The sequence below is a fragment of the Stegostoma tigrinum genome, chromosome 12 (genome assembly GCF_030684315.1).
Source record: "Stegostoma tigrinum isolate sSteTig4 chromosome 12, sSteTig4.hap1, whole genome shotgun sequence".
In the NCBI taxonomy this organism is placed as follows: domain Eukaryota; kingdom Metazoa; phylum Chordata; class Chondrichthyes; order Orectolobiformes; family Stegostomatidae; genus Stegostoma; species Stegostoma tigrinum.
In genome coordinates, this window is record NC_081365.1 from 32,721,185 (window position 1) to 32,744,954 (window position 23,770).

Here is a 23,770-nt window from a genome sequence, read left to right on the forward strand (position 1 = left end):
TGCTGTAGATTTCTTCAGGCTTTCTTCATTTAAATAATATTCAGCGCTTCTTGTCCTCCTGCCTCCTATTTTCCTATATTAATTCACATCTGCCATGATTTGGCCCACTCACAACCTATCTATATCTCTGCAGGTACAGTCATCCTCACCACTTGTCTCCCCATCTATTTTTGTGCAAACTTGATTATAGTACATTCACTTCCCTCATCCAAGACATTGGAGGTCATGGCATATTTGATAACAGATGACTCTCCATTTGCAAAGATTAATAGAAAGCTCCTCCCAGCCATTAATGTCAATACTGCTATGCTTGAAGCAAAGTTTCTGCAGGTCTTTGTAGTATTTCCTTTCTCCTCCTTTGGAAGATTGCTCATTCGAGAGCTGAGAAAACAACCTGGTGAGGGATACACTTTCTGGCCATATCAGCATGATGTCCAGTTCATTGTCATTGATTTCACAGAAGTTTTGCCTAAATGCTAACAACTGGCATCAAAAAGATCATGTGAAAGTCTTTCAGGTTGGTCACCAGCTGCAAATGAGCATCTCTAGGACCTAGGCATTGATCCTCTTGGAAATTTGGGTCTTGTGATGGTTTGGTGGGAGTTGGATGTTCATCACCAACTGAACCAGTCTATGATCCATCCAGTTGACATTAATCCTCACCACAAACACATTGTACCGACATCATTTATATTTTTGACCCCAAAGACAACATTCAAGGAGCCACGAATGCTTTGGATTTAGGATGTCTCCATGTACTTTTGTATTTATACTTCTGCCATAAAAGTGTGTTAATTATAATGAGACCGTGCTGAACACACTTTCTAGCAAGGGGACAATACTTGCAGTGTCCTTTCCTTGGTTTCCCCAAAGTTTCCATTTTAGAAATTTGACCAACATAACCAACTCTTGTAATCCTTAATTTAGGCCAGAAGAATAATATTTTGTTCTCTTGGGATAGCAGTGAGGAATTCATCAAGGTCAGAATAAAATTATTCCTGAACATCTTCACTGGCATTAAGGATCAGAGAATAAAGCTGTTGTTAATGGTGTACATACTTTTCTTTAATGTAGCTGAGATGTTGGTGAATTGTCATGAGTCTTTTATTTATACAAATGGGGGATTCTAGTAGTGTGTACAAACTCCTATTCTGGATGGCAAAACTAGCTCTGTTGAGGGAGGATAACCACTAACTTTTCCTTTCCAGCAGGCATACAACTCCACAATATTCCTTCAGCTGTGAACAAGAAAAAAACATCTACTTTATCTCATCCTCAAATCTACCTGCTGTAGCTTCATCCGTCCATGATAATATTGGTGGGAATGACCATCACAAATTTCTTGTGGAGACAAAATCCTGTCTGAACAACGATGTCACCCTCCATTGTGCTACATGTCACTAATAATATCCAAATGGAGAAGAATCAGAAGAAATTTAGGCATCCATTAAGCACTGTGGCCCATCAGCAAAATTGTGCTGAATCCACAATCTGCCAAGCTCATGGCTCAATATAGCCCTCACTATCAATTCAAGGGAAACCCTTGTTCAAAGGATAAACATAAAAGAGCATGCTAGGAGCAGCATGAGTTAGGCCTAAAAACAAAAGCTGGGTAAAATCAGGACTACATTCATGATAAACAACAGAAGCAGCATATGATAGAACTAAGTGATCCTAGTACCAATGCATCAGATCAGGGGAGGTGATGGCCTAGTGGTATTATCACTAGACTATTAATCCAGAGACCCAGATAATGATCTGGAGGCCTCAGTTAAAATCGCACCATGACAGATGGTGGAATTTGAATTCAATAAATATCTGGAATTAAGAATCTAACGATGACCATGAGTCCATTGTCGACTGTTAGAAAAACCTATCTGGTTCACTAATGTCCTTTCGTGAAGGAAACTGTCAACCTTACCTGGTCTGGCCTACATATGATTCCAAATCCACAGCAATGTGGTTGACTCTTGGCAGTTATACCATAAACGCTGTGTGGCCAGTGATGCCTTCATCCCATGAATGAATAAAAAGAATAAAAAGAGTGCTGCCATATACAGTTGTGAATAGTGGTGGATAATTAAACAACTTACCAGTGCAGAAGGTTCCAAAAGCATCCTTATCTTCAATATCATTGATGCCCCATACATCAGTGCAAAAGGCAAATATGAAGCATTTGCAATCATCTTCAATTATAAATATAATTCGACTCAATGTACATGATGAGAAACTTCTGATGGCAATGGATACAGCAAAGGTTTTGAGGCCTGGTAGCAACCCAGCTGTATCCCTAGCCAAGCTGTACAAACACAGCTACAAATAGTAGTGTGTACAATAGTGTCACCACTCCCAGCTATGGGGGAATAAACCAAGGTATGTCCTGTTTGCAAAGAAAAAGTGGGAAAATTCCAATCTAACCAACTAGCGCCTTATCAATTGGTTCTACCTCAAATTGATGGAAAGTGACATCAACAATGCCATCAAATGGTACTGACACAGCAATAACCTGTCTACTAATAGTTGGGCCCTGGTGGAATCCAAACTGACTCAACTCATTAAATGAAATGGAGAAAGGTGCTAAATTCCAGAGGTGATACAACGGTGACCAACCTTGACATGAAACCACATTCGGCTGACTGGTATCGAGGAGCCTCAGCAAAATCAAATCCAAGTCATCGGGAATCAGGCAGAAACTCTTCATTGATTCCATCATACTCCTGATTTGTGCCTTATTGATAGTGGGTAGTTACTGCAAATTCAGAACATGAATAACCTTTGGCAAAATTCCTTGCCTCTGACACACTCATGTAACCATAGTGTGCATACAGTCAGCGCAGTTCAGTTGCTGGTCAATGGTAACAACCAGGATGTTGGCAGTGGGGATTATTACTGCGACAGTGACAGCTTGTGCATTAGATATTGTGCAGTACTAGAATAAGATACTGTAAGGTACACTTGACAAAAACAGGGCATCATGTGCCCTGGGATGCCTGGTCAACATTAGCAAAGAGATGGTGATATGATTTCAAATCCAATAATTAACAAATCTGGAACACAAAGTTTGTCTCAGTAATGATGAACAAGGCAGTTGTCATTGATTGTTGTAAAAACATGTCTTGTCCACCAGTATCCTTTAGGAAACAATATCTGTCATCCTCACCTGGCCTGACTTTAATGTGATAACAGAGCTGAGAAATATCATTGAATCTCAAATGCCCTAGCAAGCCACTAGTTCAAGATCAACTAGGGACGGGCAACGAAGGATGACCTTGCCAGTGATTCACACATACCATTAAAAGAATAAAGACATACAAGTCCCTGTTAAAGCTAACTCTGTGAATTTGACTTTGTTCTTTCGGTCCAAGATATGACAATTACTGATGGTATTTGGTTTCTAAGTTCTATTATTTTCTGTTGTTTGCCCTTAAAGAGAGTTAGAAATTGTCAATAGCTCAAGGCAAGGTAGAAAAATAAGTTTCTGCTTTTCTCTCAAAATGGTTAACACAAGAAAAAAAAATTGACATTTTTAGTAGGAATACTTGCCTGAAATTGTAAGGCAGCCACTTTATCCCAATGCCGCTGGACTGCTTTTTCTAGAAATTCTTTCCTTTCATCAGACATCACTGATCCCCTTAGTGGAGTTCCAAATGGAATATGGGGTAACTGTTCTGGTAGATCGCAGCTGAAAAACCATCAAATTAACAAACACAATTAAAGCTTACACTTCTATTTGAACAAATTTATTATAAAACATGTAGTACAAACACATTGGTGAAAATATTTTACTTTGACACGGTGTATTTGTTATTGCTGTAAGAAATTGTTCTGCCCACTATTTTAATGGAATGTTAATGTCTGGGACCAGGAGTGTGCATCACATCAGCATCACTGTGAATGGACTGGGACAGCAGACCTGCTTAAGGACAGACAGTGTCAAATGTGTCATCAGGTTTTATTTCCCAGATTTGTTTCACCTGTTTCTACCTGTCAGAACCAAAGCAAGACGTCACAGGAAAACAGGTAGTTGGCTGCTGGGTGTCTCATCTGTATCTTTTGATTGGTAGACGTTCTTACAGTTGAACAGTACAGTTTAAAAATGCTCCTAAAATATTTAACATTCAAATTAATTTTTTAAATAGAACAGAGATAGCCAGGTCGACAATGTGTTGTAGTTGACATTTGTTGGAGCTAGTGTGTTCTGCGACAAGTGTTGATTGGTTGAGAAATTTGGGCTCAGACCTGCTGAGCTGGAGTTCAGATTGTAAATACTAATGCAACAGGGATGGAGAGACTTATCTACATACTTTCAGGAGAAAGTCGTTCCCGCTTAAGGGCATTTAATTCGGTCTTTGTTCAAAGACAGGAGGGTGTGACTGTGAGGAAGACAGGTATTGAGATCCAGAATTTAGATTTGGAGGACCCTCAGACCTTTCTCCAACAGACATGAGGTTCTCTCCCCCATTTTGGATGAAAGAGCAGTCTGCAGAGAGGATAAGCAAACTGAACAAAGTACTATGGGCATACAGTAGGGAGACTAAAAAGAGAAATACAATAGTAATGGGGATAGCACAGTTAGGGGAATATTTGCAGTTTTCAGTGGCAAAGACAAAATCCCAAAGGCTGGATTATCTGCCAGGTGCCAAGGCTCAAGGCATCTCTTCTAAGCTGTGGGAACATGAAGTGGGAAGGAAACAATCAAGCTGTTATAGTCCGCTTAGGTACCAATGACAGAGATCAGGCTAGGAAAGAGGGTCTGTTGAGGGATTATGAACAGCTTGCAGTATCATTAAAAAGCAGAACCATAAAAGGTAATAATCTTAAGATTACTACCTGAGCCACATGCAAATAAGTTAGAGAGATACCTGCTTGGAAGATTGGTGTGAAAAAATTTGGGGCACTAACACCTGTACTGTGGAAAGACAGCACTGTTTCATTAATTCAGGCTTCATTTGAGCCACTCTGGGATCAGAGCCCTGACAAATCAATGAGGTTTGTGGGTGGTGCTTTAAACTAATGATGGGAGGATTTAAACTAAATAATGGAAGAACAAACATGCAAGATAATGAAGAGGTGAATGATAAGATGTCATGAAGGGTCAGAAAATATAAACAGAAGAGTGCAGCAGAAATTAGAACCAAAATAAGTAATAATAGTAATAAGTCAAAGCTTAGGCTCGATATCTGAATGTATGCAACATTTGTAACATCATTGAGGAATTGACAGCACTGGTAGAAATAAACAAATATGATTGGATCATATTAGTTTCAAGTTAACTCAATATTCAAAAGTATTCAACATTTCAGAAAAATAGGCAAAAAGGAAAAGGAGGTTTCGTGGTGTTGATAATAAAACAGGGTACCAGTGCAATGATTAAGAAGTGGTACAACTGTAAAGGTGGTGATGCAGAATCAATTTGGGTAGAAATAAAAGATAGCAAAGGAAAGAAGTCATGGGTAAGAATCATCTAAAAGGCCCCCAAAGAGTTCCCTGACTATATCAGGAAGTAATGGTCACATGGAAGACTGGGGCTACAACTGTCATGAGTGATTTTAATTTGCATATTGATTGGACAAATCAGATAGGCAAGGCTAATGCGGAGGATGAATTTGTAGAATGTATCAACGAACTGTTTCTTGGAACAACACACTGCAGACCCAGGTTATTTTAGATATAGTGATGTGTAATGAGGCAGGATTAATAGCAGACCTTGTAGTTCAAGATCCCTTGGGCATAGAGGTTCTAAACATGGTAGAAGTTTAAGTTCAGTTTGAGGGTAAACAACTTGGTTCTCAAACCAGTGTCTTCAACCAAAATAAGGGCAGTTACAAGGGGGTGAACAGATTTATCCGAAGCAGCCTGGGAAAATAGACTGAGAAGGTGGTCAGCAGATGAGCAGTGGCAGAAATTTCAGCAGATATTTCATAACACTGGGCAAAAATGTATTCCAAACAAATATGAGGACTTGAGAAGAATGCAGTACCATGATAAACAAAAGTGGTAAGGGAGACTATCCAATCAAAAAATCAACATGTACAAAGTAGCAAGAACTAGAGCTGGAAAAAATTAGGTGAGATGTCCAATGTGGAGTTTCTTGATACCAAGAGCAAAATATCTAACTTTCCAACCAAATAATGAGTGAAGAGACAATATTCTCACTAGTGGGAGACCTATCTGCATGCATTAATGTCTGAGTGTTCCTTAAACTTGCCTGTCAATATGGTATTTTCCCCATTCTCCTACCTACTGGACAGAAACTAGATGCTGAGAATTCCCAGCCTGAAAGTCAGAATGGTAACTTCAGCTTGTCACTTCCTCCTCTAGACCTTCACCCTGGACTCCTGGAAGCAACATCTCAGGGTACACACCATGGGCAGTGACAATACACACCCAGCATCCAATGACATTGGCATCTGACATCTGATGTACCAGCCTCATTATGGCAAATCCTTGATCCATTTATAGTATGGTTTGGCACTTCAACGTTGTATTTCAGAGTGCACCAACTTTGTTCATCACAACGCTACTGCAAAGATACTCTGTACACAGAGACAGGAACCTATTTCACAAAGTACACCAGGAAGCATTTCTGGGATAACAAGGTGTACAGCTGGACGAACAGAGCATGCCAGGCAGCATCAGAGGAGCAGGAAGGCTGATGTTTCGGCCTAGACCCGAAACATCAGCCTTCCTGCTCCTCTGATGCTGCTTGCCCTGCTGTGTTCATCCAGCTCTACACCTTGTTATCTCAGATTCTCCAGCATCTGCATTTCCTACTATCTCTGAAAGCATTTCAGGGATGTTCACTTGCTTTCAGCATGCACTCACTCAGTTTGCATCTACTTGGATGCTCACAGCATCTCTGCCTTGCCTTACCTTTTTTGCGCTTTGCCCCCTCAGCTATAGCTTAAGGGCTCACAGTAGTTCATTCAAGGCAGACACAAAAGGCAGGCAGCTTGTCATGTTTAATCAGCATTCATCAGTCAAGGTGTTAGACATGCAGAAACACCATGCTTCATAAATCTCACACCTGAACCCTGTGCTGGCTACATACATGGTAAACACACTGCACGCATTTCATGCACATGGGGAGGCACTGGCCTGGTGGTATTATCACTGGATTGTTCATCTAAAGACCTAGATAACATTCTGGGTGCTCGGCTTCAAATCGTGCCATGGCAGATGGCAGAATTTGAATTCAATAATATATCTGGAATTAAGAATTTAATGACGACTATGAATTCAACGTCATTTGTTGGAAAAACACATCGGGTTCACTAATGCCCTTTAAGGAAGAAAGCTGCCATTCTTACTTGATCTGGCCCACATGTGACTCCAGACCCACAACAATGTAGTTGACTCTGAACTGCCCTCCAGGCAATTAGGGATGGGAATAATTGCTGCCTAGCTAGCGATGCCTTCATCCCATTAACGAAGAAAGAAACAAAAAATAAACAGCTATGTATCAACATCCAAGAGAAATCCCAGTCAGGTCCATGAAGATACCCTTTGGGCAAGCAGTTCCAGCACAGTAAGTCAAGGGCAGCCTCTGATTTCATTTGAGGGGTTAGGACACTCAACTGTTCAAAGGGGTCCATACCTTTTCAGTCAAGGGATTGGGCCATGGTCAGCCCTGTGGGCCAACTGCATAAAGACAGTTAGTGAGCTGTACTGATATCAGTCAGGGTTCTGGTCATTCATTATTCAGGCTGTTTGTCTAAGAATGAAGAAGGGTCACCAGACCCAAAATGTTAATGCTGTTTTTACTTTCGCAGATGCTACCAGACCTGCTAAGCTTTTCCAGCAACTTTTGTTTTTGTATTATCAGGGGCAACTCTTAAGAAAATTAAACTGGTGAATTTACCTGTGCAGACTTGCCCCCTTATAAGGTTGTATCCTTCCTTTCTTTAGTGCAGGACTGGGATCTGCAGCTTGGATGGCGACTGCCAGCCTTATAGTGGAGCCTTGCAGACTTTGTTAGGCATACACAGAGTTATCTGTGTCCAAACAGACTGAATGTGTCTTGCCCAGAGGCAGGTCCCATACGGTTGCATGTGGCAGGTAGAATGGAGCTAAGGTAGGATTCCAGTAAGCATTGCTGAAGTCCTACAACCTGTGTGTCAGGTTGCTCAGTGCCCCTGACAAACCTGATTGTTGCTCCTCTGTATATTTGTAAATGACACCACGAATTGCCAACACCATGGGGTCCTCTCTTCCTGGCTGAGCAGGTCCCTGGTCCTTGCCTGTCCGCCCAGTGCAGTGAACTGAAGCATTCTTTCATGAACAAACTGTGGTGACATGGCAGTGATGTGCTCACCAGCAGGTGCTCCCAACTCTAATCCAGCCAATGTTCTAGTGGTTGAGTAAGACAGTAAAGACAGTGCTTCTTACTTGGTTACTCGCACATAAATGGTTCTGCATCTTCAATAGGACTGGATGTGGCTGGGAGCCAAACTTTCAACAACCCACCACCCATCTTGGATTTTTTGGCCCTATCATGGGCCATTTTCTTTTGGGAGATACTGAGTGAGATGGAAATGTCTGGCACAGATGTTAGTGCAGTTTCAGGTTAGGGAGAAGGGCTGAGGTTAGTAGTGTGAGGGTTTGGGTAGTGACAGCATGTAACAGAGTGATAAAGCACAACCCTTAGTGGGAGGTGGGCGCAGTGGTAAAGATAGAGTGTGATACAGCAGAGAGAAAATAGTGACACAAACCCTAGTGGAATGGAGGCGGTCACTGGCCTTCTTCCTACACTGCTGGCCATTTCTCCAGACAACCGAGACTGTACTAACCTGGGTAGCAACTTTGGCGGTGGCTGACAGGATCTGGTGTGGTGTCCTCATCTGCTGGTCCTGGTGGGAGGAGTTGCCCCTACAGTGCACCACCCTATTCATCAGGGCTCCAGGTTTACAGAGCGGGCACCAATTTCCCCTTATCTGTCACATTCAGATCAAATGTCATGAACAGTGCTGGACAGGTCTGGTCCTGCAACACTGGACCAAGTACATAAAAGCTTATTAAATATGGTGCCAACTGCAGGAATCCCAGGATGTCCTGCCAGTGGCAATTATATCTGCCTACAGTCAACTGGAGAACCAGACAAGCAGAGCACCAATGGGACAAGGTGCATGGTTAATGAAGTGAGTTTGGGACTATTACATCTGAAAACTCATTAGGCTGTGTTATGAGAAATCTTCTGTGAAACACAACAAGAATGACAGACAATTTCTGCTAAAATTCAGCATATATTTTCTCTTTTGATTATTGTGATTAGAACTCTGTCAAAAATTGATAACATGACTACAACTACCTGGTTATCATTTAGCAGTATCACTTGGGCCACATCCGCAACTACGATGTTTGACTCCCCAGACCTGGTTGAAATCGTTCTATACATCCATAGTGAAAAGCTGGAATTCAGTGAATTACAGCCACTTTTACACATTCTACACTATGATATCTGTAGACATCAAAGAAAAACTGCCTTCTTTCTAAAATCATGTCAATACAGGTCAAAAGAGAGCTAATGATAAGCTGAACCGCTAAAATTAATTATAAAGTATCATTAAAGTTTGATTGTGGCATGCCTATTATCCAAAAAGTCATATTAATTCAGACAATAAGCACATTTATGATGAAACACCAATAGTGTGGCTTTGAATGCATTCATAAATATGCCAAAAACACTTCATACTCGTGTAAATGAACCTTTAATTATGAAGAACACGATATTTTAAATAAGACTTACCTATTTTGCTGTGGATTTGTGTTCTTGGAGCAGACCCAGAAGTCAGAAAATATTCTGTCCTTGACATCCAAGTTGGATAGTAAACATCTCCACTTTAGACAGATGTCTGATATAAATAAGAAATTGCAGTCTGCAATTAACAGTTTCAAAAAAAAAAGCAAGGCCATATTAACTATAAACAACCATTCCATCTGAAAATTGTGGGCAGTGCAACTCAAAATGTATGATTCGTATTAGTATGTGCTAACCCTTGAGACTGAGTGTGTAAGCCCTGATGAAGGGGAGGATGGAATACAGGTGGATGCTAAATAATGCTCTGTTGTCCAGGATGCTGGTTCTCATTTTCTCATGTATTTCTCCAGAGGAAGAATTGGCGAACAGTAGTAAGTGGGAAGCAATGCAGATGCCTGGACGTGGCTTGGAGATGACCAACTGGAGGCCAACGAAACCAGCAGGATTTGAGACCCTGGATAACGAAGTGTGAAGCTGGATGAACACAGCAGGCCAAGCAGCATCTCAGGAGCACAAAAGCTGACGTTTCGGGCCTAGACGCTTCATCAGAGAGGGAGATGGGGAGAGGGTTCTGGAATAAATAGGGAGAGAGGGGGAGGTGGACCGAAGATGGAGAGAAAAGAAGATAGGTGGAGAGGACAGTGAGAAAAGAAGATAGGTGGAGAGGACCCTCTTTGCTTGCTTGGCTTCAGTTGCAGCCATAGACTGCTTTGCAGAGGGACTCCACCCTCAAACTAGTGACCTCATTGAAAAATGTTAAGAAGTTGAAGGAGATGGAGGCAGCTTTTCTCTGACTTACTTTTAAAGGTAGCATGTACATTCTTCAGTGTTGGAGGCCCTATTATGGAAAATCTCACTCCCCACACAGTTGACTCTAACTTCTCCTCCATGTCAAGGTCCTGAGGCTTGTGGGAGAAATGCCAAATGCACCCCCTGCATGTACCCTAGCTAATATTATGTACATAAAAAAACCTTCTATTTTCCTTTTACATTACCCCTCCTTTCTTATAGGTGCCAATTCTCAGAGAACCTCCTCAAACACCAAATTATTCCCCTTTTTAATGTTAAGGCTTTGAACCACAGGCATTTGCATAAACATGGTTACATTATTGAACCATACAGCCAAGCACAGGTGGTGACCACCTGGCTCATTGACTCTGTGCCAGTACTTCCAAAGACCAAACCAGCTAGTTTTATTTCCCTCTTCTTTCCCGATGTACTATTATTTTCCTTTACGTGTTTAGCCAATATGCGTTTGCATGCTACAACTTAATTTGTATTCATCACCGAATTGGACAATTTGTTCCAAGCCCTAAATGTCATCCAAAAAATGTTTAAAATTGATATTCTCTGTTACTTTATTTTTGAGTAATGCCATTAATCATTCTAGAGCCTCGATGGTGAAAATTAGTATTTTAAGTCTATGACACCCTTAAAAATACTGAAGTCCAGAAACATATCTTTGTGCCCAACTTGAGAGCTCTGTCCCAAACTTTCAAGCCACTTCACTTAAGTCAGGTTCCAACTAGACCTCACTGAGTGACGAGAAACTGCTGCCTCACAATGCCAGGGACCTGGGTTTGATTCCACCCTGTCTGTGTGCAGTTTGCACTTTCTCCCCATGTTTGCATGGGATTCTTCCGGGTGCTCCGGTTTCCTCACACAGTCCAAAGATGTGCAGGCTAGGTGGACTGGCCATGCTAAACTGCCCACAGTGTCAGGGATGTGCAGATTAGGTGGGTTATGGGGAATGGATCTGGGTGGGATGCTCTGAGGGTCAGTGTGGACTTGTGGGCCAAAGAACCTGTTTCTATTCTGCAATGATTCAATGATCTTTGATGAAATTTAACCCTGGCTTTATGCTTAATACATTATCATTTGTTTGGTTTAGATAGTTTTAACTAATCTGTTCCTGAAGAGATTACCTATAAAATGAAATGCTACTCAGAAAATACATTTCTTCACTGTATTAGCAATTCACAAATATGTGGTACTTACCACACTGCACTATAACTGGAATCTCAATGGCACGTTTCCTCTTATACTGAAGAGCATTCGAAGGTGACAGATTCCAGTCTGTTGACAGATATCCAAGCTCATTCCAAAATTTTACAACTCCCATTTGGACTGAAAGCACATGAAATGTCAGAATGACATTAATGTTCTGTTAATATGGGGATCCCATAAAAAACTGAATTTTCCTAGTGTTTATTGTGCAGCATGAGATTTAATTTAGCAGTTATTAGTGAAGCATTTAACTTTCCAAAGTTCTTTGAAAACAAAGAATTACATGAACATGATTTCCACTGAGCTAACATCAACAATTTTAAAAATCGTCCTATTGTAGGAGTGCTATTTTCAAAAGTAAGTCGTATTTATTCATAGAAAAAGTGGTAATCTAACCTTCAGATGAAGCTGGACATGGGGACAATGATTATCCAATATCATTAGTGGCTGTCCGACGGCCAGAAAGGTTCAGACAACTGATTGACAGAGTGAGGGTGATTGTCAAATTCCTTACCACTAGATCTATGGTAGAACAATAAGTGTTCAGGGCAAAGGGAAGTTGTCATCAAGCCGACCTTGTTTAAAGAGGTTTTCATTGGGCATTCGCAGAGGTCAGTCTTCATTGAGCTGTCCTCATTAGAGTCACCGGACCCGAAACGTTAATTCTGTTTTCTCCTCCACAGAATCTGCCAGATCTGCTGAGCTTTTCCAGCAACTTCGTTTTTGTTCCTGATTTACAGCATCCGCAGTTCTTTTGGTTTTTAAAAGGAACAAATTCTGTTAATCAGAAGTCCAAACCACAGGCATGGAATGTGATGCTTTAATCACATTTCTTTTCATTTCTGACAATGATATTATATTGTTGGTAATCAGAGTGATCCTCAAATCAGTAACCAGTCAGTTGGTCCTAGGTTTTTACTCAATTCAGAAATCCTTCCTTTTAGAAGCAAATTACTGCAGATGCTGGAATCTGTACTGAAAACAAGAAATGTTGGAGATTACTGCTGGTAAAGCAGCCTCCATGAAGAGACAGAGATAATGGGAATTGCAAATGCTGGAGAATCCGAGATAACAAAGTGTGGCGCTGGATGAACACAGCAGGCCGAGCAGCATCTGAGGAGCACAAAAGCTGACATTTCAGGCCTAGACCCTATAAGGGTCTAGGCCCGAAACGTCAGCTTTTGTGCTCCTCAGATGCTGCTCGGCCTGCTGTGTTCATCCAGCTTCCACACTTTGTTATCCATGGAGACAGCAAGCTAACGTTTTGAGTCTAGATGGCTCTTCATTGGAGCTGATCTGAAGGGTGGTGGGGGCAGCATTTATGTAGTAGTGGAGGGGTGGAGTGCTGGGAAAGAAAGTGTGGAAAAACTCCAGTGGGGCTATCTGTCCTTTCCAGTCTGCCAGTTAGACACCTTTTTCTGACCTTCTCGCATGTCAATCACTTAATCTGCTCTATCAACACCTTTTTCCTCTGGCACTCCACCAATTATGGTAACGCTGTCCCCTCCACACTTCACGTCAGCTCTGAGGCAGATTCATCTAGGCTCAAAATATTAGTTTGTTCTCTCTACAGATGCTGCCTGACTCACTGTGATCTCATACCCTGGAAAAAATAAAAGTAAAAACGTTACTGCACTGTTACCAAGCTCCATAATATTTTGTAGTTTTTTTTGTAGAATTCCTACAAATGTGGAAACAGGCCTTTCAGCCCAACAAGTCCACACTTACCCTCCAAAGAGCATCCCACCCTGACCTTCAGTGACTTCTTCTGGTTCTTGATACCATGTGGAATGATTCAAATTGGCTGGCATTAATAATGCTCAAGACTTCCACAGGATGCCAAGATGGATCATCCACTTGGTATTTCCAGGTGTTTTTTTTGTTGGTGCTGCATGATTTGTTGAAGATCTAATCTTTAAGTACTTCAATGCTTTTAGTAAGCAAAGTGTCTGGGTGCTGCAGGTCAACCTACAGGAATGAGGCGCTTCTCTATCCATGAGTTGGTTCATGAACTATTAGCTCCTAGTTTTGCCACATCCATGTCTATTAACTTCTTCTTAACCAGCAGGAGGTTGGCGGGAGTAGGGTTGGGAGAGGAGGGGAAGAGCGACATGACAGGAGAATTTGAAACTAACAGAAGGAGACACAAAACATTTCACTTCCATTGAGTTGTCAATGCTGTATCATTGAATTTATAGACATGGATTTACGCACACTTTTCTCACACTATGCATTAAGATAGTCTATAATGCATTTCTACTGACTTTTGTGCGTTAAAATGCTTCCTAATTTATTTCTTAGAAAGCTAAATCTAATTGTAAGGTCGTAATCCCTTATACTGAAGGCAATGTGATCTAACTGAGACCTTTAAAATTGATTTGTCAGAGTAGATACATGCTTCAAATTTATAAATTTAAAGGGAAAACAAAATAAAATTTATACAACTTGTCCTTATGGGTTATCATTCTGGTCAAATCTGTGCTGTATCCTCATCAAGCCTAATAGACATGTGCTAAAGTCTGATGCACAAAACTGAAAGCAGTTTTCCAAATGGGATTTGACTAACATTCTACACATCTAACGCAGAATCCACATGCACTAGAACACCAAGACAATGAAAGACAGGAAGCCCCCCAATGCTTGCAGTTATTGAATGGCTATTTATGTACCAAACTATTCAATAACAATTGGGTTGTCCTATTATCATGATTTGAAGCTCTAAATATCTAAACATAATTATTCATTTGCTGCTCTGGGTCTGGTTTTCTGCATTGACATTGATATGGTGCGCAACAAAAAAAATGAGCCACCCAATTAATCAAAACCAGATTTGTAATTGGAATAATTAATCCAATTTTACGCTTCAAAATCCTTGGATTTTCATCTCATGCACAGAACAGTGAGAATGAAGGCATGTTCCTACTTTATACCTATAGTTCACATGGAATTGACCATTTTACAAATCACAATAAACTACATCTTTTTCTTACCAATGCCAAGATCCTTCCAATACTGAAACAGAAATTGACCCATAATGCGAAGCAAACTAGAGTATTCTTTGGCATTTGCAAAGTCTTGCTTGTTATGAGTGGGCTCCATCATTACACTGGGTACATCAACAACACCCACAACGCCGCTACAAGCCCTAAGAATATAAATTCACAGTGAATAATAAACAGGCTGTGTCTTCTGCTGCAAATTGATCAACATGTGAACTAAGCATATTGTGCAATAGAAGAATATTAAGTTGCCTAACCAGCATAGTCGTTTCTTAATCCAGTAACTAATTTCGTGATATTCAGTTTACTACAGTTACTGAAGCTGACACTACAAAAACAAAATCTATCTACCTCACCAGCTACTTAACAGCACCACCCACATTATATTCAATGTAGAGAAAAGCTCTCACTAGCATCTGATATAACAAGGTGTGGAGCTGCATGAACACAGCAGGCCAAGCAGCATCAGAGGAACAGGAAAGCTGGTGTTTTGGGTCTAGACCCTTCTTCAGAAAGCATCTGCTGCTTGTGCAAGGAGTAGTTGCAGTGGTGCTATCATAACATAGCTCAGTTCAAACCAGCTGTTGCAACATATAATTTCCAAATTTGGGCTACAGTGTTCCACTGGATATTTGGTCATCACTTATCAAAGATCAAGTGTTCAACTGCAACAAAGGTTCAGCACTGGTACTAATTAAAGGGCTACACACCCAACATGCAACTAAAGTAATTTTTAATAACTTTCGCTTTTACAAAGTCTCTGAAAGTACTCTAGACAAGTGCTCTCTGACTACAGGTATTTCTGCTATAACGTGTGTTTTGTTAACATGAATTGGCTGCAACGATATTGATCAGTAGTGGACGCTGTTTGGATAATGCATACTTTCCACTGTAAAGTATTGTGATTTTCTATAGCAATTTCCCTATAACGTGATTTTCTATAGTGCGAGGTCACACAAGAATGCAACAATCACAATATAGAGAAATACCTGTATTTGAAACACACTATCACTTTCTCCACTTAAGGGAAACCCAAGGCCTCAAGAAAATACAGAAAACAGTTAACTTATAGTGCTATATTAACATGAAACCAAACATACATATAAAATTACTCTTTTTGTTCACTACCTCAAAGTCTCAGTGTAACACATGTGACTGCACATCAATCTGTAAGTGCCAAGGAAGTCTGAGTTGTAATTTGTCTACTAGCTATATACAGTCCATCAAGTGGCTGAGACACAAGTACAGTACTTGGATTTGGTTATCTTCATTTGGGAAGTCTTAGATATATGGACTCAAAGTAAGCTTTCCAAGCACAAGATTACAGAAACGGGTTATTTTTCTGTTCACAAATCCTCAAAACTCACTGTCCCCCGATCAATTTAATTTTATACTGTACTTATATCCATATCAATTCCATTTCTTTGTAAATCAAACAGCTGATGGAATTAGTAGCCAACCCACATCTACTTGAAAAAGTATATCCAAGACAAAAATGGCAATTTGTTTAATAATGTCTAATTCCTGAAATCACCAGCTGAATTCCTCTGTTAGCTTCCTCAGGAAGAAGTGTGCAGAAGTTTTCTTTAGTTTTGAGTCTGGAGAAAAGGGCTAGAAAACAAGAAAAATCATGTTGCAATGTTTCATTTTAGTTTTAAAATTGAAAGGATTACACACTCCGTTTCAATTTGAATGCTTTCACAGCACGGTCATATGTGTTAAGTATCTTTCCTTTACCTGTGTTCACAGTTTAACTTGCTCAGTTTTGACATTATTCCTGTAACTATCCAAAGCTGAGAAGCACGCATTGTAAGACAGCTCACTGGCAACTTCATTCCTAGATTTAAATGATGATTTCTGCCATCAGATCTATAAATCTTTGCAGGAGCTCCCCTTAACTTAGCCACCTCACATAGCAAGGAAGATGAGTTCACAATAGGCAGCACAGAGTTTGCTGAGGATTTAAATAAGTATTGCCAGAGAATAGAGTTCACAATTTTAACAGCAACTTCCAATGCATGAGAAAAATACATCATTTTGCTTGATGATGCTTACTGGTGGATTATAGAATGGTATTTGACAAAATAAAAGAGAGGAAGATCAGGATAATTTCTGCAAAATGTAAAAAGCCTGCATTTGTGCCAAGCATCGCTTGTGCATCATCAGTTGTGATGGAAGCCAGTTTCTTGAGTGGAATAAAAACAAAGTTCCTGGAAAAGCTCAGCCAGTCTGGCAACATCTGTGAAGGAAACAACAGTTAACATTTCGAGTCTGGTGGCCCTTCCTCAGAACAAACCCTTCCTCTTTTCTGAGCTTTTCCAGCAACTTTGTTTTTGTTCCTGATTTACAACATCCACAATTCTTTAATTTTCTTGATTGGAATGTTTTACCGAAGCATTTACACATTGTTCTTTCTTTGAGAGGCAAAAAGTGTGCCAATCACGTTGACAGATTCATTGAACTGCAGTGAAGAAAATTCTCAGTCCTTCAGGTGCCATTGTAGTTGTTGAACATCATTTTTGGATAAAGATCCCATTTGTCTTGCTACTGTGAAAGCACCAAGCAATAAGCTCAAGATTGTAGTCATTATTTCTTCTTTGTTGCTAAAGCCTTGGACTAAAGAATTAGAGGGCATAGTCATTGCTTGTTGAGTTACTTTGCCATATCTGATCGATTTCTTGTTTTAGCAGAAGTTGGCAAATACAAAATGATGCTTCAGAGTAAGCCTTACCTTTTGATGATGATTGAGACAAAAATTGAGCTTTCAAAAAGGCTTCCAGCTTGTCAAATGCCTCATTTCAAAGCATGCTATTAGAGGGAAAATTATTCTTGATAATTCTGCATTGCTGTGTGATGTCATTCCAAATTATGCTTTTTACTTACCATACACATTGCTAACGAAGAAGGCAAACACTAGTGTCTTATAAAATTGTAAGCATAAATTTATTTTCCCATTTTGCATGGAAGTTAGATTTTTATTTCGTTTTAAGATGGTTGAAGGTCATCATTCATCATTATTGCTTACCCTTGTAGTTCATGCTATCACTCCACCATTGGTTACGTTGCAAATAGGCCTTGAACATTCAGAACGTTGCTGGCTGCTTTCAAGTGCAGAGGCTTCGAAAGTCACTTCTGCCTTCACGATTTGCTTCTGGGGGACCCGGTCAGTTTAGGTTGTTGGAATATTGGACATGGTGCACTGCAGAATTCCCCATAATTTTTTATTGTCCTGCATGGCCCTATTAGATCAGCAGCTGAAGAAAGCAAAACATAGCGTCGACAAGGAATGACAGAGGAGTAGGACTAGCTGAGCTGTTCTTTCAGAAAGTCCACATGGGTTGAATGGCCTACGTTTCTAGTAGTTCAACATAATCGGCTTTACCATTGGACAAGCTGGGCTGGTTTTGGGATGCAGTGGGGGAGAAGGAGATTTTGAAGCTTGTGAAGTCCACATTGATACCATTGGGCTGCAGGATTCCCAAGTGGAATATGAGTTGCTGTTCCTGCAACCTTCGGGTGGCATCTTTGTGGCACTGCAGGAGGCCCATGATGGACATGTCGTCCAAGGAATGGGAGGGGGGAGTTAAAATGGTTCACGACTGGCAGGTACAGTTGTTCAGTGTGAACTGAGCGGGGGTGTTCTGCAAAGTGGTCCCCAAGCCTCCACTTGGTTTCCCCAATGTAGAGAAAGCCATACCGGGTACAGTGGATACAATATGCTACATTGGCAGATGTGCAGGTGAACCTCTGCTTAATGTGGAAAGTCATCTTGGGGCCTGGAATGCGGGTGAGGGAGGTGGTGTGGGGGCAAGTGTAGTACTTCCTGCGGTTGCAGAGAAAGGTGCCGGGTGGGGTGGGGTTGGAGGGGAGTGTGGAGCGGACAAGGGAGTCATGGAGAGAGTGGTCTCTCTGGAAGGCAGACAAGGGTGGGGATGGAAAAATGTCTTGGGTGGTGGGGTCAGATTGTAGATGGCAGAAGTGACGGAGGGCTTCACAAGCTTCAAAATCTCCCCCTCCCCCATTGCATCCCAAAACCAGCCCAGCTCATCCCCGCCTCCCTAACCTGTTTTTCCTCTCACCTATCCCCTCCTCCCACCTCAAGCCGCACCTCCATTTCCTACCTACTAACCTCACCCTGCCTCCTTGACCTGTCTGTCCTCCCCGCACTGACCCATCCCCTCCCCACCTATGCTCTCCTCTCCACCTATCCTCTTGTCTATCCATCTTTGGTCCGCCTCCCCCTCTCTCCCTATTTATTTCAGAACCCTCTCCCATCCCCCTCTCTGATGAAGGGTCTAGGCCCGAAAAGTCAGCTTTTGTGCTCCTGAGATGCTGCTTGGCCTGCTGTGTTCATCCAGCTCCACACTATGTTATCTTTTCTCTAGTCATGTAATTTCTAGAAAGGGGATTCACACAGCAGCATGATGATCAGCATATAGGTGATGTTCAAGAAAGGGTGGACAATGAGATCAACTGTGAGACTCAAATTGGCCACTTAACTGCACTCTGTGTGTTGGAGACCATGGCTCTAGAGCACTTTGAGCACGTTTTGGTGAGTTCTTATGCTTGGCATACAGCGTTGCTGCATCCTGAAAACGGAAGCCAGAGATTTGAGAGGATTGGATTATGAGGAGGTATTGAGTACACTGGGATTATACTCATTGGAATTCAGAAGGATGAGTGGAGATCTCATAGAAACATATAAGATTATGAAGGAAATAGACAAAGTGGAGATAGGGAGGTTGTTTCCATTAGCAGGTAAAATTTGGACGAGAAGGCATCACCACAAAATAAAGGGAAGCAAATGTAGGACTGAGGTCAGGAGGAACTTCTTCACCCAAAGGGTCGTGAACCTGTGGAATTCCCTGCCCAGTGAAGCGGTTGAAGCCACCTCACTGAATGTTTTTAAGGCAAGACTAGATAAATTTTTGAAAAGTAAAGAAATTAAGGGTTATGGTCAGTGGGCGGGTAAGTGGAGCTGAGTCTCAAAAAGATCAGCCAGGATCTTATTAAATGGCGGGGCAGGCTCGAGGGGCCTGATGGCTTACTCCCACTCCTAGTTCTTATGTTTCAATGACTTATTAATATACATGAGATATGGGTGCTGCTGTTGCAGTGCCTCTGGATCTACAGCACATTAGGGAGATGCACAGAAGTAGGCTGTATGTTACCCTTTGGACTCTTCCATGATCTTCAGGAAAGACATGAGGCTGTCTGGCTGAGCAGCCAGTACACTAAGATAATAAAATGTGAGGCTAGATGAACACAGCAGGCCAAGCAGCATCTCAGGAGCACAAAAGCTGACGTTTCGGGCCTGGACCCTTCATCAGAGAGGGAGATGGGGAGAGGGAACTGGAATAAATAGGGAGAGAGGGGGAGGCGGACCGAAGATGGAGAGTAAAGAAGATAGGCGGAGAGAGTATAGGTGGAGAGGTAGGGAGGGGATAGGTCAGTCCAGGGAAGACGGACAGGTCAAGGAGGTGGGATGAGGTTAGTAGGTAGCTGGGGGTGCGGCTTGGGGTGGGAGGAAGGGATGGGTGAGAGGAAGAACCGGTTAGGGAGGCAGAGACAGGTTGGACTGGTTTTGGGATGCATTGGGTGGTGGGGGGGGGGGGGGGGGGAGAAGAGCTGGGCTGGTTGTGTGGTGCAGTGGGGGGGGAGGGGACGAACTGGGCTGGTTTAGGGATGCAGTAGGGGAAGGGGAGATTTTGAAACTGGTGAAGTCCACATTGATACCATATGGCTGCAGGGTTCCCAGGCGGAATATGAGTTGCTGTTCCTGCAACCTTCGGGTGGCATCATTGTGGCAGTGCAGGAGGCCCATGATGGACATGTCATCTAGAGAATGGGAGGGGGAGTGGAAATGGTTTGCGACTGGGAGGTGGAGTTGTTTGTTGCGAACTGAGCGGAGGTGTTCTGCAAAGCGGTCCCCAAGCCTCTGCTTGGTTTCCCCAATGTAGAGGAAGCCGCACCAGGTACAGTGGATGCAGTATACCACATTGGCAGATGTGCAGGTGAACCTCTGCTTAATGTGGAATGTCATCTTGGGGCCTGGGATAGGGGTGAGGGAGGAGGTGTGGGGACAAGTGTAGCATTTCCTGCAGTTGCAGGGGAAGGTGCCGGGTGTGGTGGGGTTGGAGGGCAGTGTGGAGCGAACAAGTGAGTCGCGGAGAGAGTGGTCTCTCCGGAAAGCAGACAGGGGAGGGGATGGAAAAATGTCTTGGGTGGTGGGGTCGGATTGTAAATGGCGGAAGTGTCGGAGGATGATGCGTTGTATCCGGAGGTTGGTAGGGTGGTGTGAGAGAACGAGGGGGATCCTCTTGGGGCGGTTGTGGCGGGGGCGGGGTGTGAGGGATGTGTTGCGGGAAATACGGGAGACGCGGTCAAGAGCGTTCTCGATCACTGTGGGGGGAAAGTTGCGGTCCTTAAAGAACTTGGACATCTGGGATGTGCGGGAGTGGAATGTCTTATCGTGGGAGCAGATGCGGCGGAGGCGGAGGAATTGGGAATAGGGGATGGAATTTTTGCAGGAGGGTGGGCCAGTACACTAAGCTTCTTTGTGGACATGCCCACTAGCACTCTCCTGTATGTCGCTCATCAAGATTCTTATCAGACTCATTTGTGGCAGGATCTGTTTCCTACTCACTCCTTGGAGCTGCATGAAAATGAATCATCCTTTCCCTCGGTCTCAGACCTATTGTACTCTAACTATCCCTGTACTAATCTCAAACTCTGTTAGCTTACAAGTTACAAGCAGTGCCAATATTTGAACCAGTTGCTCTGACTGATTATGTTATGTGGTCCCTTCTTCAGTGGTACTGTTATTCTTTTTCCTCCTCAGGTTCTGGTGGGGCAAATGGTTGGTCATGTGTCTTAAGTCAGAAATTAGAAGGAAATAGGTGGATGTGGGGATGTGACTAGAAGACAGTGAGAGTCAAGAGGTCCATGATGATAGTATCAGCTGCCAACGAGCAGGACATATGACAGCAGGGAATTTAGAAGAGGCATAAAGCACATACCACATAAAGAACATATCACACTTCTATGTTCTCAGCAACGCCTGATGACAACCTGAACTCTTTTGTAGTAAGTACAGAGTCCACTTCCCAACTGCCAACACTATTGACCTTGCCAGGAGTCTGTTAGAATAGACATCTGTCTCCTAGTAGGTATTGCCAACAATATGGAAGATCTTAAAATGGTAGATCAAGCATATGAATCAATATATTGGAGATGATTTTGCACAGAAACTAAATTATTCATTGAAAAAAATGGTGATCCAATTGTACAATTTGCAGTGTAATGAGATAAAAGCAGAGCTCCAGTTGGATCAATCAGTAGCAATTTTGAGAAGAGGAAGAAACTACAACATCCATCGGGAGGCATTATCACATGGTGATACTATACCTCATGCAGCGTGCTCATTTAAATTCAGATCATAAACCAACAAAACTTACACTGCCAAGGTATGGGCTGCAATGACATTGGACGAGTGTGAATTTGTTGTTGAAACAGCTTCACAAAGGCAGGTGTCCAATCACCAAGTCATTCTTTATCTAGACGTGCATTGTACATGACACTGACCCAGCTGGCTCAGAGTCAGATCCTCCAGTGGGCAGAGCCCTACTACTCCTGTTTATATCTGTCAGCCTGGTTACGTTAACAGTCCCAAATCAGGGAACTCACTATGTATGAAATCCACCTGGCTGATGCCATTTCAATCACTACATCCCTCCCCCAGTAAGACCTGGGGCGTAATCCCATTTTTTAATCCGGTGTCTTCTCATGGGGCATTTTCATAGCATCTCTGGTTCTTCGGACTCTGCCTCAGATACTGGCACCAGACTGTAGCCTGCATCTTGCACCCAGAGCAACTCGTCTAAAATTCATCTTCTTCTTAAGCGGTAACAGCAACAAGGCTGCAACAGTTGCCATGTCCATCTTGTCCTCAGAGGTTTCTTCAATACTATGTAGAGGGGGAGAACCCAAGGGTTCTGACAGCCTTGCTGGGTGTTCTGAAGGGCTAGGTATGATTTGCTTCTGCCCTGTTTCCGCGGCTGCAGCTTCCGTGCAGTCCATGTACTTGTTCAGAATTGCCTCTTCTAACTGAACTCGTTATGTCATGGGACCTGAACTCTTGTTGACCATGCCTTTTAGCCAAGCAGGGCCATTCCTGTGGTTGACATCAAACTTCATTCCTTGGATGAAACTGCCTCTCTCACTTCGAGAAGTCTTGCGTCCAGCACTGGCATTCCTGATGAACTCTTTCATGTTCAACCACTTTGAACTGACATCCGCAATGACTGAACATATATAGCCATGAAAGAACGAGCATAGTCGGTGTGTAACTGAGGCCACATTTTGCTTGGTCATTCCCACACAGACGTGGGGAGCTGCTGGCAGCAATTTGTGTCGGTGCTGGCACTCTGGGCACAGTCTCACCACCACAGCTATATTGGCATCCAATCCTGGCAACCAGACATGCTTCTTGCTGACATCTTCATTTTGGAAATCCCTGGTTGAGGATCTGGATGTGAGTTTGCTCGCTGAGCTGGAAGGTTAGTTTTCAGACGTTTCGTCACCATTCTAGGCAACATCATCAGTGAGCCTCCGAAGCGCTGGTGTTATGTCCCGCTTTCTATTTATCTGGTTAGGTTTCCTTGGGTTGGTGATGTCATTTCCTGTTTTTTTTTCCCTCAGGGGATGATAGATTGGCTCCAAGTCAACGTGTTTGTTGATGGAGTTCCGGTTGGAATGCCATGCTTCTAGGAATTCTCGTGCATGTCTCTGTTTGGCTTGTCCTAGGATGGATGTGTTGTCCCAATCAAAGTGGTGTCCTTCCTTATCTGTACGTAAGGATACGAGTGATAGTGGGTCATGTCGTTTTGTGGCTAGTTGATGTTCATGTATCCTGGTGGCTAGCTTCCTGCCAGTTTGTCCAATGTAGTGTTTGTCACAGTTCTTGCAAGGTATTTTGTAGATGACGTTCGTTTTATTTGTTGTCTGT

The 23,770-nt window shown here is 42.5% G+C and overlaps 1 protein-coding gene across 1 annotated transcript in view; it reads right to left on the reverse strand.

The window, feature by feature from the left end:
- The window catches only part of LOC125457039 (ATPase MORC2-like), an 86,338-nt gene that overhangs the window by 19,377 nt on the left and 43,191 nt on the right, over window positions 1–23,770 (reverse strand). The window contains exons 16-19 of the mRNA XM_059649998.1: window positions 14,755–14,909; window positions 11,756–11,884; window positions 9,746–9,851; window positions 3,544–3,682 (exon numbers count right to left, since the gene is read on the reverse strand). Of these exons, the coding sequence (XP_059505981.1) occupies window positions 3,544–3,682; window positions 9,746–9,851; window positions 11,756–11,884; window positions 14,755–14,909 (529 nt within the window). The remainder of the gene's footprint in view (window positions 1–3,543; window positions 3,683–9,745; window positions 9,852–11,755; window positions 11,885–14,754; window positions 14,910–23,770) is intronic.